Here is a 14,904-nt window from a genome sequence, read left to right as displayed (position 1 = left end):
CCATTGTGGAACCGCAGCCCATTGTGGAATCGCAGCCCAATGTGGATATTGCAGCCGAGTTGTGGGATTGCAGCCGCATTGTGCAATCGCAGCCGCATTGTGGGATTGCTTATTTTTAATGCACATTGTGGGATTGTGGGACTGCTGGCGCATTGTGGGACTGCTGGCACATTGTGGCATTGCTTATTTTTAATGCACATTGTGGGATTGCAGCCGCATTGTGGAATCGCAGCCGCATTGTGGGATTGTTTATTTTTAATGCACATTGTGGGATTGTGGGACTGCTGGGGCATTGTGGGACTGCTGGCACATTGTGGGACTGCGGCCGCATTGTGGAATCGCAGCCCGTTGTGGAATCGCAGCCCATTGTGGAATCGCAGCCCGTTGTGAAATCGCAGCCCGTTGTGGATTCGCAGCCGGGTTGTGGATTCGCAGCCGGGTTGTGGATTCGCAGCCGCGTTGTGGATTCGCAGCCGCGTTGTGGATTCGCAGCCGCGTTGTGGATTCGCAGCCGCGTTGTGGATTCGCAGCCGCGTTGTGGATTCGCAGCCGCGTTGTGGATTCGCAGCCGAGTTTTTGGGATTGCAGCCGGGTTGTGGAATCGAAGCCGCATTGTGGGATTGCAGCCGCATTATGGAATTGCAGCCGCATTATGGAATTGCAATGGATCATAGGATTGCAGTGTTCACAACAGCACTGCTACATGCGCTGCTTTCTTAAAATATGGCCAGAAAGAGTTATCCCTGTCAGAACAATTTTCGTGTCTCAGCGATGCCAATAAATGTTGCCTATGTAGACAGCTTACTAGGTTTTGGGACGTAACACGCATAGCAGATGCTTATTTTACTGCTAATGGTGTTTTTTAAGGGGCTTTGTGAACCTAATGCAGGTCTCTGTTACTCCCTCACGGCATGATTAAACGTGACAACCTGCCGTACAGGGAAAAGACCTGGATCAACGTTAACTAAGATTGATTAGAGCTTTGTGTTCTTAAGATGAGAAAGTGGAAAAAAGATTATAAAATAGGAGGAGAGAGTCACACCGCTCATCCCTCAGTGATAAATTGTTCATTTTAAATGCTGCAAGACGGAGAAACATCTAGACTGCTGATGCACAGACTAGACAGAAGCAGTATCTCACAACCAGTCTCCATCCTCTTTCATCTAAAACCAACCATTTTAGAATCTCAAATGAGACTGGCTGTTTTTGCTATATGAATCCCTTACATTTCTTATGAAGCTGTATGAGGTACAGGACCTGAGTCAATACAACAATGGCTTGGCATACCTCCTCACCCTGATATTGGCTGCCATTCTGACCTCATTTATAGTGATGGAAGGCAATGGTTTTATTGTAGCTGAAGATGTCAGATTATCATATTAAACTGGTGTGATGCTATACTGCATCATTTAAATAGTTTTCTCCTTCATATCCCGGTTAGGAGTTAAAGAAAAAAAGTGGTAAAAGTTTTCTATATTTTAAAATTGAAGAGAGAATGGCACAAATTGTAAAAGATCACGATCATTTTGTTTCACAGACATTGTTTGGGAGCCGTGAACCTCAGTCTGTTCAGCTGTGGGTTTCCTACAACCGTCAACCAATGAGAGCAGCTCAGTTTAACACCCGACACCCTATTACAGTGAGTAAAGCTTGAATATATCACTGAATAGATTCATGGCAATGACTTTTGATGCAATTTTTTGTCTTTGTCATTCCCTCTGCAGGAATACTACATAGCGGATGCTTCAGAGGACCAGGTGTTTGTGTGCGTAAACCACAATAACAACGTCACACACCTGTACATCTCCGACACACAAGGTCTGGCCTTTTCTTTGTCCCTGGAGAACGTGTTGTACTACAGCCCCGAAGGCTCCGGGAGCAACACTCTTATCAGGTAACTTGAAATCACTGTTTGTGAGACCTTTCTGCTCCAGAGACTCTGTTACCAATAACATGATTTAACAAAGTACAAGATGTTCCCAGATCAGCATACTTTGCTGAGCTTGTGGCCTCATCACCTTTACGTGAACCACCATGCTTTAACTCACAAGCAAGTTAGCAAGAGCTGTCCCTCAGCTCAGACTATCGGTAGAAAGCAATCCATCATTCTTACACGGTTTTCCAAGGACACGCTAGTGTTTTACTCTGCGGCAAAGCGGGATCTCACCCATAGCCAAACCACTGAGCTCAGCACGGCCGTCTGGGAGCTCAGACGCAATTACTGCAGTGCAGAATGCAGATGAGATGTGCTAGGCTTCTCGTGCCATTGGCATTTACAAACGCCACCTTTCTTGCCAGATATGAATGTCACGTCGTAGCAAATTATAGTGTGTTTGTGTGTTTGAAGGTACTTTGCCAATGAGCCGTTTGCGGACCTCCACCGGGTAGAGGGCCTGAGGGGGGTGTTTGTGGCCACGCTGATCAATGGCACAGTCACAGAGGACAACATGCGGTCCGTCATCACGTTCGATAAAGGAGGAACCTGGGAACTTTTGCAGCCACCTGCAGCAGACAGCCTGGGGGGAACCATAGACTGTAAGGTACTGGAGATGTCTAACGGCTTTTCTGTATATATTTAGTATGCATTTTAGTTGCTGCTAAAAAGGTTTAGCAGCCATTGTGTGTGTGTGTGTGTGTTTGCTGATGAACTTATCTATCGGATATGTTGGATCAAGTTTTTGCTGACTTTTTGCACACAAAGCACAAAATGTTTGTTTGTGATGCTGCGGTTTTATGTTCATGAGTGTGTTGGAGTAGCACTGTTGCAGATTAGGTAAGAGGTGTTTTTTTATTTTTTCCCCTTTGTTGTTAGATGTATATCTAAGAACAACAGCAACTTCGCAGTCTCTTAGCTCTCTCTCTTTCTCTCTCTCTCGCAGTTGGAAAATGGATGTTCCCTCCACTTGGCCCAGCGGTGGAGTCAACTACTGAATATTCAGCTGCGTCGGATTCCTATTCTATCTAAAGAGTCTGCACCTGGCCTCATCATGGCAACAGGTGAGCCACATGCTGTGTGATCTGTGGTTAAACACTCTCTCGTGTTTACGCGAGCGACAGAGGAAATACGAGCAGGCTTGCAATCGTGCTGCTAGCCCTGTTTCTTCCTGTTTTCATTGCTCTGCTCTTATCAAGTATTAGTTCACAGTATCTGTCAATATTTAATCATGCTAATGCCACTACCAAACTATACTTTTTCTTTTAAGGGGCACAAATTGGAGCATAACGATTGTTTGGCTATTTTTGTTTGCATTTACTTTTATTGAAATTTGAGTTTTTAGGCTTTCGCACTTTAAAGCTCCAATCCCATTTACTGTAATTACATGAAAAGGAGCACAATAGTACATTTGTTAACATTTAAGTGCCAAGATAGAATATATGAAAGGTTTTTTCTGCCAATTTAAAATTAATTAATTAATTGATAAAATAAAATCACAAAATATGTCTAAAATTTCAAAATTAAATGTTAAAATAAAAATTCAAACATTAAATTATTTCACCTATCTGTACAGATGTGAAGCTAAGATTCATCCAAACAATTGCTAGGTTTGTCTAAATGGCTCTAAAAGTCGATAAATGTAGCAATAAAGTCGCTAAGTTGTAAACACTGCTTCAGCCAATCCCCATTTCTTGAGCAAGTAATACCCCACCCACTGATTAACATAGAATTTGCATACAAGTATAAAATGAAAACGAAAAAGAAAATGAAAGCCATTAAATAAAAGACTACATTATAATTTTATCACTTTTATTGGGCATGAATAAAAAGTCTTTTTAAAGTGTATTGCCTCGAGATTGTATTGAAAATAAAATGTCTAATCATCAATGAAAGATCAAAGAAAGATGAATTATCACCTTGAAAATGAAATAATTTAATGTTTTAATTTTTATTTTAGCATTTCATTTTCGAATTTGGGACATATAAAGCGATTGTATTTTTTATTTGATAATTTAATTTAATTTTAAATTGGCAGAAAAAACCTTCCATACGAATAAAGTCAAGCAGTGGAACGCCATGAGAATAATAACAAAATTGTCATCCTTTTAAACCTCTCAACGCGCACTAATTTGTGGGCGGGATGACGTCAGTTTTTTAACGCTGCTAACAATTTCTATATATCTTACTGTCTACAAACATTAATAATATTAACATAACTATACATACGTTTAAAAGGTCTACGGGTTTAGCATCAATGTATGGTCTCTGTTTTGAGATACAGATCCTCTAGCATCATAAATGTAGTATTTTGTGACAGAAGTCCAGATGACAGCATGCATAATATAAATGGGACTTCTTACCTTTGTGTTGATATAACGATCGCGAGTCGAATCCAGTCTGTTTCAGATGTGTGAATAACCCATAAAAACTCCAATAAATTACATCCAATCACCATTTTTGTCCACAAATGCTTATAATCCATGAAATATAGATATATAGTCTGTTGTTTTCATCAGATTTCCCATAAACATCTTGTAATAGAATGTAATACTATCTGAGGACTATTTACGTCGTAACACTGTATATGAGATTACACATTAGGTTCTAGTAAACACGTAAACATTTCTTCAAATTTTGTTTCTAAAAATTGGCGGGAGTATCATACATAATTTCCAAACAACGCTGTCAAATATTGTGACATCATCTGACTCGCTCAATCCTCCAATGACTTCATAGAAAATATTGATAGACAGAACGTGTAGCCAATTAAATGACGAATCCAACAATCTTTGTGTGACGTTTTATTTCCTGGTGTGGAAACTGCATTTTATATGCCAACATAAGGATAAATAATAATAAGAACGAACGTGTATGCATGTAAACAAATACTTTTATTTTGGGGCTGACTGGAACTTAGAAAAGGCACTAGTCTTACAAAAACTCTTGCAAGAACCTAATTTTTGGGCCTATTGACCTCAAACTTGAAACATAACTCCTTTACACTTGTGGCTTTGGGATCATTGCATTTCTAGGTTTCACGCACATATTTATCATTAAGTTTTTTATGAATTAAAAAGATGTTATGCAAACATTTTTTTATTCCAATTTACTTCATCCTCTCTTACTTTTAATATTTAACTTTAAATAATTTTGAAACCTGGAAAATAAGTCAAAGTGTCTTCTTTCTAATGATACCATAGTTATGCGTATACTCTAAATGGGTTTGTAAAAACAACCCTTTTAGTGAAAGTAGGTCTTTCCATGGTTAACCAAAACCCATACATGTTCTGCAGGGGTGAGCAATAGACACACTGTAAAAAAAAATCTGTAGAAATTACAGTATTACTGGGTGTTACTGGCAACTAGCTGCCAGTAACTTACTGTAGATTTTACATTTATGTTATTTACTGGCAACAGTTTGTTCAAAGTTAAATGAACATGAAACATTTTTAGTTTTTTATCGTCTACAGTAAGTTACTGGCAAGCTGCATAATTTTTTACAGTGCGTATAAAACAAATGTGATTTGCTTTCAAAATACTTGAAAATGTCTGAAAGGTAATAATGATGTGCCTTGCCATGCAGAGGTCATGAGTTTGATCCAAGTGAACACAAAATATGATAAAATCTGTGGCTTGGGTGCACTGTAAGTCACTTTGGACAAAAGTCTTTGTCAAACGCACAAATGTAAATATTTTTTAAACGTCTGGTGAAATGATTGGAAGAAGTTGGTGTATGGCACTCCCTCCACTTTGAATATCTCTTTCTTTCTCTCTCTCTTTCTCTTTCCCCTCCCTGCCAGACGCAGGCAGATCTTTAATTAAATGATTATTAGATAATACGCATGCAGCTAAGGCCGAGAAGTGGAGGCTTGTGAAAATGTCTGCCCACTCCGGCTGCTATCGCTTCAACGCAGATGTGCTAATTATTTGTACTTCTCCCACTGGCTAATTATCACATACAAACACATCCTCACTATCATCGAATTATCCAGCCGAGAGCGACCACACCACCCCAACATTGTTCTCATTGAAAAATATGTGTTAAGTGCTTTCTTCCAGCGAATATCTCTGTTGAGGACATTATTGTAAATTAAGTTCATTACCACTAGAATTAATAAATGAGAAAACTACCTGCGGTAATGGGGCAGTAAATGTTTCAGGAAAAGTAATGTGAGAGTTTGAGATGCGCGTGGCGAGACTCAAAAGAGGCTAAGAGAAACACTTAAGTGACGTGCAGGATATTTTTATTCTTCTCTCGGACACATGTGGTCACATGCATTTGGGACTACCTATGAATGTGGTTTGAGTGATTGGATAACAAAACCTTTAAGACCCATTGTGCACATTGGTTTTGCGCTGTCCAATTGTGTTCGGATCAATCACTTAGACAAGAGTAAACAGGCCTGTGATGTATGATATAAGATATGCAGTGTGATTATTGACCATCCATTCTCTCTTTATCTCTCACTTTACTCTACACAGGATCCGTGGGGAAAAATCTGGCCAACAAGCCCAATGTGTATGTATCGAGCAGCGCAGGGGTCAGGTGGAGAGAGGTGAGGACCTGCTGTATTCCGCACATTAGAAATCGGACATTTACTTTATTTACTAACATCATTTACCATCACATTGCACTTCAGGCCTTGGCTGGTCCTCATTTTTATACCTGGGGAGACCATGGAGGAATCCTAATGGCTATAGCGCAGGGCGGATCCACCAAAACTCTCAAGTGAGTAACGTCCGTTAAAGATCATTTCATTTTCATTGAAAGACTTCAGAGGATTTAGGATATTACTGATAGCTGTCTTATCTTTGCTGGCTCAAGTTCAGTACCAACGAGGGGGAAACCTGGAAAGATTTTCAGTTCTCCGAGCAGGATGTGCACGTTTACCAGCTGCTGACGGAGCCGGGTGAGAAGAGCACCATCTTCACCATCTTCGGCTCCTATGCTGACCAAAAACACAGCTGGCTAATCGTGCAGGTCAACGCCAGCGATGTGCTTGGTAAGAAAATCAATGCAGTAATAAGTGTTTAAAATGAGACATGGTAGAAAATTGACAATATGTGTATTTGAAGAAAGTTTTCTGATACTAAATACTAATACAGAATACTTAGGATGGTTTATATGTTATTTAAGTCTAAATCAATGTAAATACCCAGGACACCTCAGCAACTGTGTAGCAACATCCTGCAATAAGTTATCAACCATTTAGCAAAGCCCCAACGTACAGTTTTTTAAGGGCCCATTATACTTCCGTGTAGGACCTACGCCGTAGGCTACACGTCAGTTTTCATTCATACTCCTGCGTCGCATAGCTTGCAGTGTAGATCCTACGCAGGACTATTATTAGGATTTAGTAACCACTTCTCAGGATACCATGGCAACACCTATCTTATCCATTCAACCCTGAACAAATATTGAAATACTTAAAGTTGCCATGAAAATAAAATAAAAAACTGTAATCTGTTTTGGAATATTGTTAGCCTGGCTAACACCAGACCAGTCTCATAGAGAATGAGACGTGGTCTGGGAACCACATGCTCATTTTCTCGTATATGAGGCGTGGTTTACGAATGCCCAGAGCCATTTATTGGGCGCTACGAATGTCTGTCTAATGCGTCTGTAGCCAATTGTTTAAATTATACCAGATGACATATGTAGATTGACATTAATTCAAACGTAAACGACTTTTATCGGTATGTGTGCACACAGCTGAAAGCTATGCAACAAAACCGGTAGCTGTATATTGATATTGAAAAGCAACACAACTTAGTGGCACTGTGACAACCACAGTACAGGCATAATGACAATATGATATTGATAAATACCACTTATCATTTATAAGTTAAATGAACTTTGTCAACGATGATGCCTAGCAGGTTGGTCCTATAAAACTTCTTGGATATGAAATTGTTTAACGCCAAAAGTTGCTCTTTTTTTTTTTTTAAATAAACTTGCGTTCAAAACTACTTAGATCACTATCTAAGGCTGCATTGAAAAGTAACTTGCGTCTGCTGCCGTGTTGGATAAACAAAACTGCTTCGGTGTGTCGCATAGACGTCTTCATCGTCTTGCTGCCCCCTCCCCATTCTGTGATTGGTTCCCTATTTCAGGGGAAAATTGGTTCATTGTTTCTATGCTAGACTTGCAGCATGAATAAACAGCATGGCAGCATGTAGAAACCCAGAATATTGTGGTATTTTTATTAACAAATTACTTATCTGTGAGTTTTTTTTTGTTTTGTTTTTTATTCATGTGCCCTCATAATCTTAAATCAAAAACGCAATGCTCCTCCCCTCCTCAAAACGATCTCTCTTTACTTCCAGTCATATGGTTGCTAAAGACTTCATTTTGGACAACTTTAAATGCGATTTTCTCAATATTTCGATTTTTTGCACCCTCAGTCAGATTCCAGATTTTCAAATAGTTGTATCTCGACCAAATATTGTCTAATCTTAACAAAAAAAGCTTAGTTATTCAACTTACAGATGATGTATAAATCACAATTAAAAAAAAATGTCCAGGGTCACATATATCCTTTAACTCTTTCACCGCCAGCGTTTTTAAAAAAAGTTGCCAGCCAGCGCCAGCGTTTTTCATGATTTTCACCAAAGTTTAATGCCTTCCAGAAAATGTTCTTCTTTAAATATATAAACATAAAAAAAACGTTTCATCCTACCTTCAGTGGTTCTTTTGTAATCAGCTTTTGAATATGGGTAGGTTTCTGCAAAAACACCACATTTTGAGCAAAAAGTAGAGATAATTCCATTTTTGTGACGGACTTTTCATAGAGATCCCATTCAGAGCGATCTTTAAAACAAACACGGACATGCAGCTGCTTGCCATAGGGCAATACTTCCGTGTTTAAAAAGTTGCTGTGGATAATAGCGGTATTGCGGAAAGACGGAAAATCTCGTCATTGGCGGGGAAGCGTTTTCCCTTAATTGACGAGATATCTCGTCAATGGCGGTAAAAGTTCATCAAAAGTTTATTAAACAATTTCTATATGATGCTTTATATGCACAGGTGTGCCGTGCGCCGAGGGCGACTACAAACTTTGGTCTCCATCTGATGAAAGGGGAAATGACTGTCTGCTTGGCAGAGAGATGGTGTACAAGCGCCGTTCACCTCACGCCACCTGCTTTAATGGAGAGGACTTTGACAGACCTGTGACTCTGTCAAACTGCTCCTGCACCCGACAGGACTATGAGTGGTATGAGCTAAAATTATCTTTAGCCCCAAACACTGAACACATTCCCAATGAATTCTCAGTAGATCATTGTTTCTGATTCCCAGCGACTATGGGTTTAAGCCGAGTGAGGATCTGTCTCTTGAGGTCTGCGTGCCTGATCCAGAGTTTTCCGGCAGCCCGTACACCCCACCGGTACCCTGTCCGGTGAGCACCACTTATCGTCGCAGCAAAGGGTGAGAACACAGTTATTCTATATGATATATGTATTTTGAGTCAGATTGAGATCTGAACGTTAAGGACGTTTTCTCAGGAGTCATTTATGTTGGGGTCAATGTCTTTCATTTTCCAAGTCTTATCTGTTTTGCCCTTCACATTAGAATTGTTTGTGATGGCCAACAAGTTTAATGCTCATTTTTTCAGTCAAACAAAAGCTGAGATATCATATAATGTTTTTTATCAGTGACTTTCTTTGTCCCGAAGATGTACAGTACCAGGGCAACAGTTGCTGTAATCTCAGCCTCTAAAGTTTCTGAAATCTGACCTGTGTTGTTCTTGCCTCGTGACACTTTTATATATGGCTTGTGTTTGTCAATTACTTCTTATGAATTAACTTGTAGTTTTTATTGGTGTTGACTCAGCAGATGTTGGGCCATCCAGATGTATTTATATTGCAGTTTGTTGAGACCTCTTGAGGACACACTGCTGACATCCCCTTTATTTGACTAAAAGTATGCAGTACATAATTCAATTTCACATTGTTGACTAGTTTCCATAGAGCAAAATAATTATTCCCACCGTGATTTGGTCCCGTGAAACAAAAGATGATCAACTAGCAGGGTGATTTTTTTTTTAATGACATCATTTTGTGCTGGATACAGATCATCAGCTGCCTGAGAGCTGTATTAGATGTGCCACTGCTGTGTCATCACACATCTTTCCTCTCATTATCTGCAGTCAGGACGAGAGGATTTATTTAGAACACAGACAGCAGAGCTGAATTTAGCTGGATAAGCTTAGATGCCTCGCTCATTTAGCTGAGATGTGATTACTAGGAGGAAATGAGGTTAATCTCTATTACTGGAGAAATGGAGAAGTGATGTTAATTACTATTATTATACGGTTATCTAGATTACTTGTTTCTGAGCGTTCAGTCATGATGACATTGAGCTATCAAATATTTGACCCTACATGTGAAAACATCAAATTAATCTGTGATTATAACTTTGATATCTTTAATATTGACTGAGTAAGGCTAGTGGTGGGCGAAATGACCAAAATCTTCTATCACGATAGGATTCATTTTATATCAAGATAACGATATTTATCACTGTAGAGTTTTTTATGTTTAAATAAGGGTTTGTCTGTTATTAAAATCTTTAATACCATATAAATGTTCATAATTATCACAGAAACCATTATACGGTACAAGCATAAAAAGAAGATAAAAACAAACAATACTCAAGCTCTTTGAAGATAAACAGTCAATGATAAAGGAATGATAATAAATAATTATGTATGTGTGTATGTATATATATTGTTCATTTAAAGGAATATTCCATTTTCTTAAAAGAAAAATCCAGATAATTTACTCACCACCATGTCATCCAAAATGTTGATGTCTTTCTTTGTTCAGTCCAGAAGAAATTATGTTTTTTGAAGAAAACATTGCAGAATTTTTCTAATTTTAATGGACTTTAATAGAACCCAACATTTAATACTTAACTCAACACTTAACAGTTTTTTTCAACGGAGTTTCAAAGGACTATAAACAATCCCAAGCGAGGCATAATGGTCTTATCTAGCGAAACGATTGTCATTTTTGACAAGAAAAATAAAAAATATATACTTTTAAACCACAACTTTTCGTCAAGGTCCGGTCCAGCGCGACCTAACGCAAATGCGTAGTGACGTAGGGAGGTCACGTGTTACATATATAAAACGCACATTTGCGGACCATTGTAAACAATAAACTGACACAAAGACATTAATTAGTATCAGTTGACATACAACAACTTAGGAACGGTTCTCTTTCAAGACGCTTGTAAACCCTGGGGCGGAGTTTCACGTTCGTCCTCTGTGACCTCTTGGCGTCATGGCGTATTGCGGTGACGTAGTGGGGTCAGCTGGCGCATCACGACCGGATCTACACGACGAGAAGTTGTGCTTTAAAAGTGTATATTTGTTATTCTTATTGTCAAAAATGACAATCGTTTCGCTAGATAAGACCCTTATGCCTCGTTTGGGATTGTTTATAGTCCTTTGAAACTCCATGAAAAAAAACTGTTAATTGTTGAGTTAAGTATTAAATGTTGGGTTCTATTAAAGTCCATTAAAATTAGAAAAATTCTGCAATGTTTTCTTCAAAAAACATAATTTCTTCTCGACTGAACAAAGAAAGACATCAACATTTTGGATGACATGGTGGTGAGTAAATTATCTGGATTTTTCTTTTAAGAAAATGGACTAATCCTTTAAGGTAGAAAAGTGATTTGGTCAAGAGCAGTGATAGATTTTCTCTCAATGCTGTTTGATAAACATGAGTGACAGACAGGAGCAAAATTAGGTAACTTCCCCTTTAAGACCAAAGTCCAGATCTAATATAGCCTACTGTTACACATGCGTTTTCTCTTTTAGTTGTTCACTTTGTCTTAAACCCTAAATGGTTGTGTTTATGAGGATACTTGCAAAAACAGAAATTTTGATGCATATATGTATTTAAGGCCAATAAAGCGGGAAAAAATCCACACAGACAGAAACAGCAGAGGTTGCGCGACTTGTGGGCTCCTCACAATCCTATTTAGATTTTAAGAAAGCATTTGATACAGTGAATCACAAGGTTTTAATTAATAAGCTATTAAATTCAATTCGTGTTCAAGATAAGATCTTTCGAATAGTTAGCAATACTACTGGTGTACCTCAAGGTTCAACTCTGGGTCCTTTGTTATTTAGTTTATATATTAATGATTTGCCAAAAGTTTGTTCATCTAAAGTAAAGTGTCAAATGTATTCCGATGATACGGTTATATATCTGCATGCAAAAAGTAAAGCTGAAGCGGCAAGAGAATTATCAGCCACATTGGTTAATGTTTCTAAATGGCTGTCCAATTCATGTTTACACCTTAATGTTAGTAAGACTGTATGTGTTTTTAACAGAGAACCAGACCCGCACGTTATAGTGGCTGGAAGAAATTTGGAAGTAGTGCAAGAATATAAATATTTGTGTTCAAAAACACATTAATATCAATAGAACGACTTTACAAACAATCTTTAAAAAATTTAGATAAAAAGTCACATTTGTATCATCATTGCAATATTTTAACTAAATATAATCTTTTAACTTGGGAAAATGTGATCAAATATGCAGATATTTTACTTGTTTATAAAATTTTACATGGTTTAGCTCCACCTCCACTCAAGGAGTTTATTAAGCAGAGTCAAACTGCAATTACAAGAGCCACTAGAGGGGATTGTACAGTACCATTTAGGAGGAGTTTTTTTGGCCAATCAGCTTTTTCCTATAGACCGTTTCAACAGTAACAACATAAACAAGCGGCTGTCGCGGTCCGCACGTAACTTCCGGTAAACTCCGCTAAGAACAAATAACAACAAAGTTCTTTAAACATAGTTTATTTATATAACAAGCAAAAAAACAACACATAGATTGCCTAGGAAACCAAAACATTTGTTATGTTCGACGAGGCATTTCTTCAAGAGATCAGTTTAGCAACTAGTCAGACCATTAAAAAAACTAAACCGGAAGTAAGGTTCGGAACCAGACGTGTATCACGTGCGTCCGATGAAACCGTCTATAGAGCTATACATTTGGAATGCTGTACCTATTGAGATAAGAGATATTGTTACTTTTATTTCTTTTTCTACATCTGTAAAACAGTGGCTATTAGATAATCAGAAGTGTACTCATGACTTGGTGTAGTGTGTGTTTTGTTGGTTATGATTATGCTGTTTGGAAAATGTACGATATGGTAATTTAGCTTTTTAAGTGTAATTGTGTTATTTAACATCTGCCTGTCTGGGACTACAAATGAAAACTAGCCGGTATGGCCAAATTTGGCATATTTTCATGATCAATGTGCTGCGTGGCTATGAATGTGCATTGTCCCATTTCTTAAATAAATAAACTCAAACTCAAACATTTACTGAAGCTTGTAATTACAGCTTCAGCAAGATTCAACTTTTACAACAAAGATTCTCAAGACGAAAAAAATTGTGCTTTGATGATTTAGATACAGGAAGGTATCTGGAGACACCTGCAGTGGAGGAGATGTCGAAGCTCGACTTGATGGAGAAATGCTGCCCTGTCCTGTGGGAGGTAAGATCCTCCTCGGATTACACTGTCTTCCTCTTAAAGGTCTCTCAGCGTGAGCACACAATCCTATGGGATGCAACATGAAGTTTAGGTGCCACAGTTAATGCCTTGGGCAGATTATAAACAAAAAACTTCAAAGTCAAAGCTTTGTAGTGTGAAGATCACACAATTAATATTGTGTATGAACATAATTGTTGTTTGACTGACTTGTCCTGCCTGTCAGTGATGATGTTGCTGGCAATATAAAAATAATGCATCATCCTTATGTTTTAAATCAACAGTGTTTAGACTTCTGTAAATCACTTCAGACTTTCTATGCCAAAAAAACTCTTAATTCAGTGATTTATTCATACCATTATAAAGATTAAATCTTAATAACAAATTGTGTGGAGTAAGAATAAAATGATCTGTTTCAACGAGCCGTCACTGTCTAGACTGCTTCTTCTCTCTGGCGCTAAGGCTATTGACCACTCGACTGCTGTGATTGGTGAAGTCTGAGAGGCGATGGAGAATTTGAATAGCTCTTTTATAAAACTCAGACCTGACTCAATGGGAAAGGAAGTGATGTCACTCTTAACATTACTTTCTTCTTGTATGACTTTCAGTGAAACAGAATTTTTAGGTTAGTGCTGTAAACAGAAACCTCTTAACTGAGATTTATTTATACGTGTTTTCCTGTTTTGTCTTCCCCATATAGAGAGTAATGAGTTTATCCTGTACGCGGTGAGGAACTCCATCCATCGCTATGATCTGGCCACAGGCACAGACCAGCCATTACCTCTATCTGGTCTCCGTGAGGCCGTGGCCCTGGATTTTGATTATGAGAAGAACTGCATATACTGGGCTGATATTTCACTAGATACCATACAGGTGAATAAACACCTTTCACATACATCCCTAATGGGCCTTAATGTCTTTCTTTATGTTATTGTGTGAATATCAAAATGTTTATTTATATGTTCATTCCTTTTGATTCATTTCTTGTGTTGTATTTTCTCTTTTGGTGTCATAGAGACTATGTTTAAATGGGAGCACAGGACAGGAAGTAATTATCAAAAAGGACTTACAAAACGTAGAGGCGCTGGCGTTTGACCCCATCAGTAGGTTGTTGTACTGGGTGGATGCTGATGCTCAGAAAATCGAGGTAATGAGAGGTAGTAACACCTGCACCAATTTCAACAAAATAGATGTTTTAAGTCATTCTTACACCGTCTGTATTTCAGGTGTCCAACTCGGACGGAGACCTGAGACATACTCTTGTCAACTCCTCAGTGCTGGAGCATCCCAGAGCCCTGACACTCATGCCTCAAGAGAGGTACGGTGTCCTAACATCCCCATGTTTTCCTTTCAGACGGTAATTCTTGTGTAGCCAGGCATTGTCTGGATAAATGGCAAAAAAAGTCTAGTGCACGTTGCATCTTATTCTGGCCAAGAACCGCCCACTTAGA

The 14,904-nt window shown here is 38.5% G+C and overlaps 1 protein-coding gene across 1 annotated transcript in view; it reads left to right on the top strand.

Moving 5' to 3' along the window:
* Nucleotides 1-14,904, top strand: part of sorl1 (sortilin-related receptor, L(DLR class) A repeats containing) — an 83,153-nt gene that overhangs the window by 45,988 nt on the left and 22,261 nt on the right. The window contains exons 7-19 of the mRNA XM_073862992.1: nt 1,538-1,639; nt 1,725-1,894; nt 2,348-2,540; nt 2,880-2,997; nt 6,419-6,492; nt 6,577-6,667; nt 6,763-6,939; nt 8,964-9,150; nt 9,234-9,362; nt 13,374-13,459; nt 14,154-14,326; nt 14,469-14,600; nt 14,680-14,771. Of these exons, the coding sequence (XP_073719093.1) occupies nt 1,538-1,639; nt 1,725-1,894; nt 2,348-2,540; nt 2,880-2,997; nt 6,419-6,492; nt 6,577-6,667; nt 6,763-6,939; nt 8,964-9,150; nt 9,234-9,362; nt 13,374-13,459; nt 14,154-14,326; nt 14,469-14,600; nt 14,680-14,771 (1,724 nt within the window). The remainder of the gene's footprint in view (nt 1-1,537; nt 1,640-1,724; nt 1,895-2,347; nt 2,541-2,879; nt 2,998-6,418; nt 6,493-6,576; nt 6,668-6,762; nt 6,940-8,963; nt 9,151-9,233; nt 9,363-13,373; nt 13,460-14,153; nt 14,327-14,468; nt 14,601-14,679; nt 14,772-14,904) is intronic.

Source organism: Misgurnus anguillicaudatus, chromosome 24 (genome assembly GCF_027580225.2).
Source record: "Misgurnus anguillicaudatus chromosome 24, ASM2758022v2, whole genome shotgun sequence".
NCBI lineage: Eukaryota > Metazoa > Chordata > Actinopteri > Cypriniformes > Cobitidae > Misgurnus > Misgurnus anguillicaudatus.
Note: the sequence above shows the minus strand (reverse complement) of the source record. Positions and strands in the feature narration are given on the sequence as shown.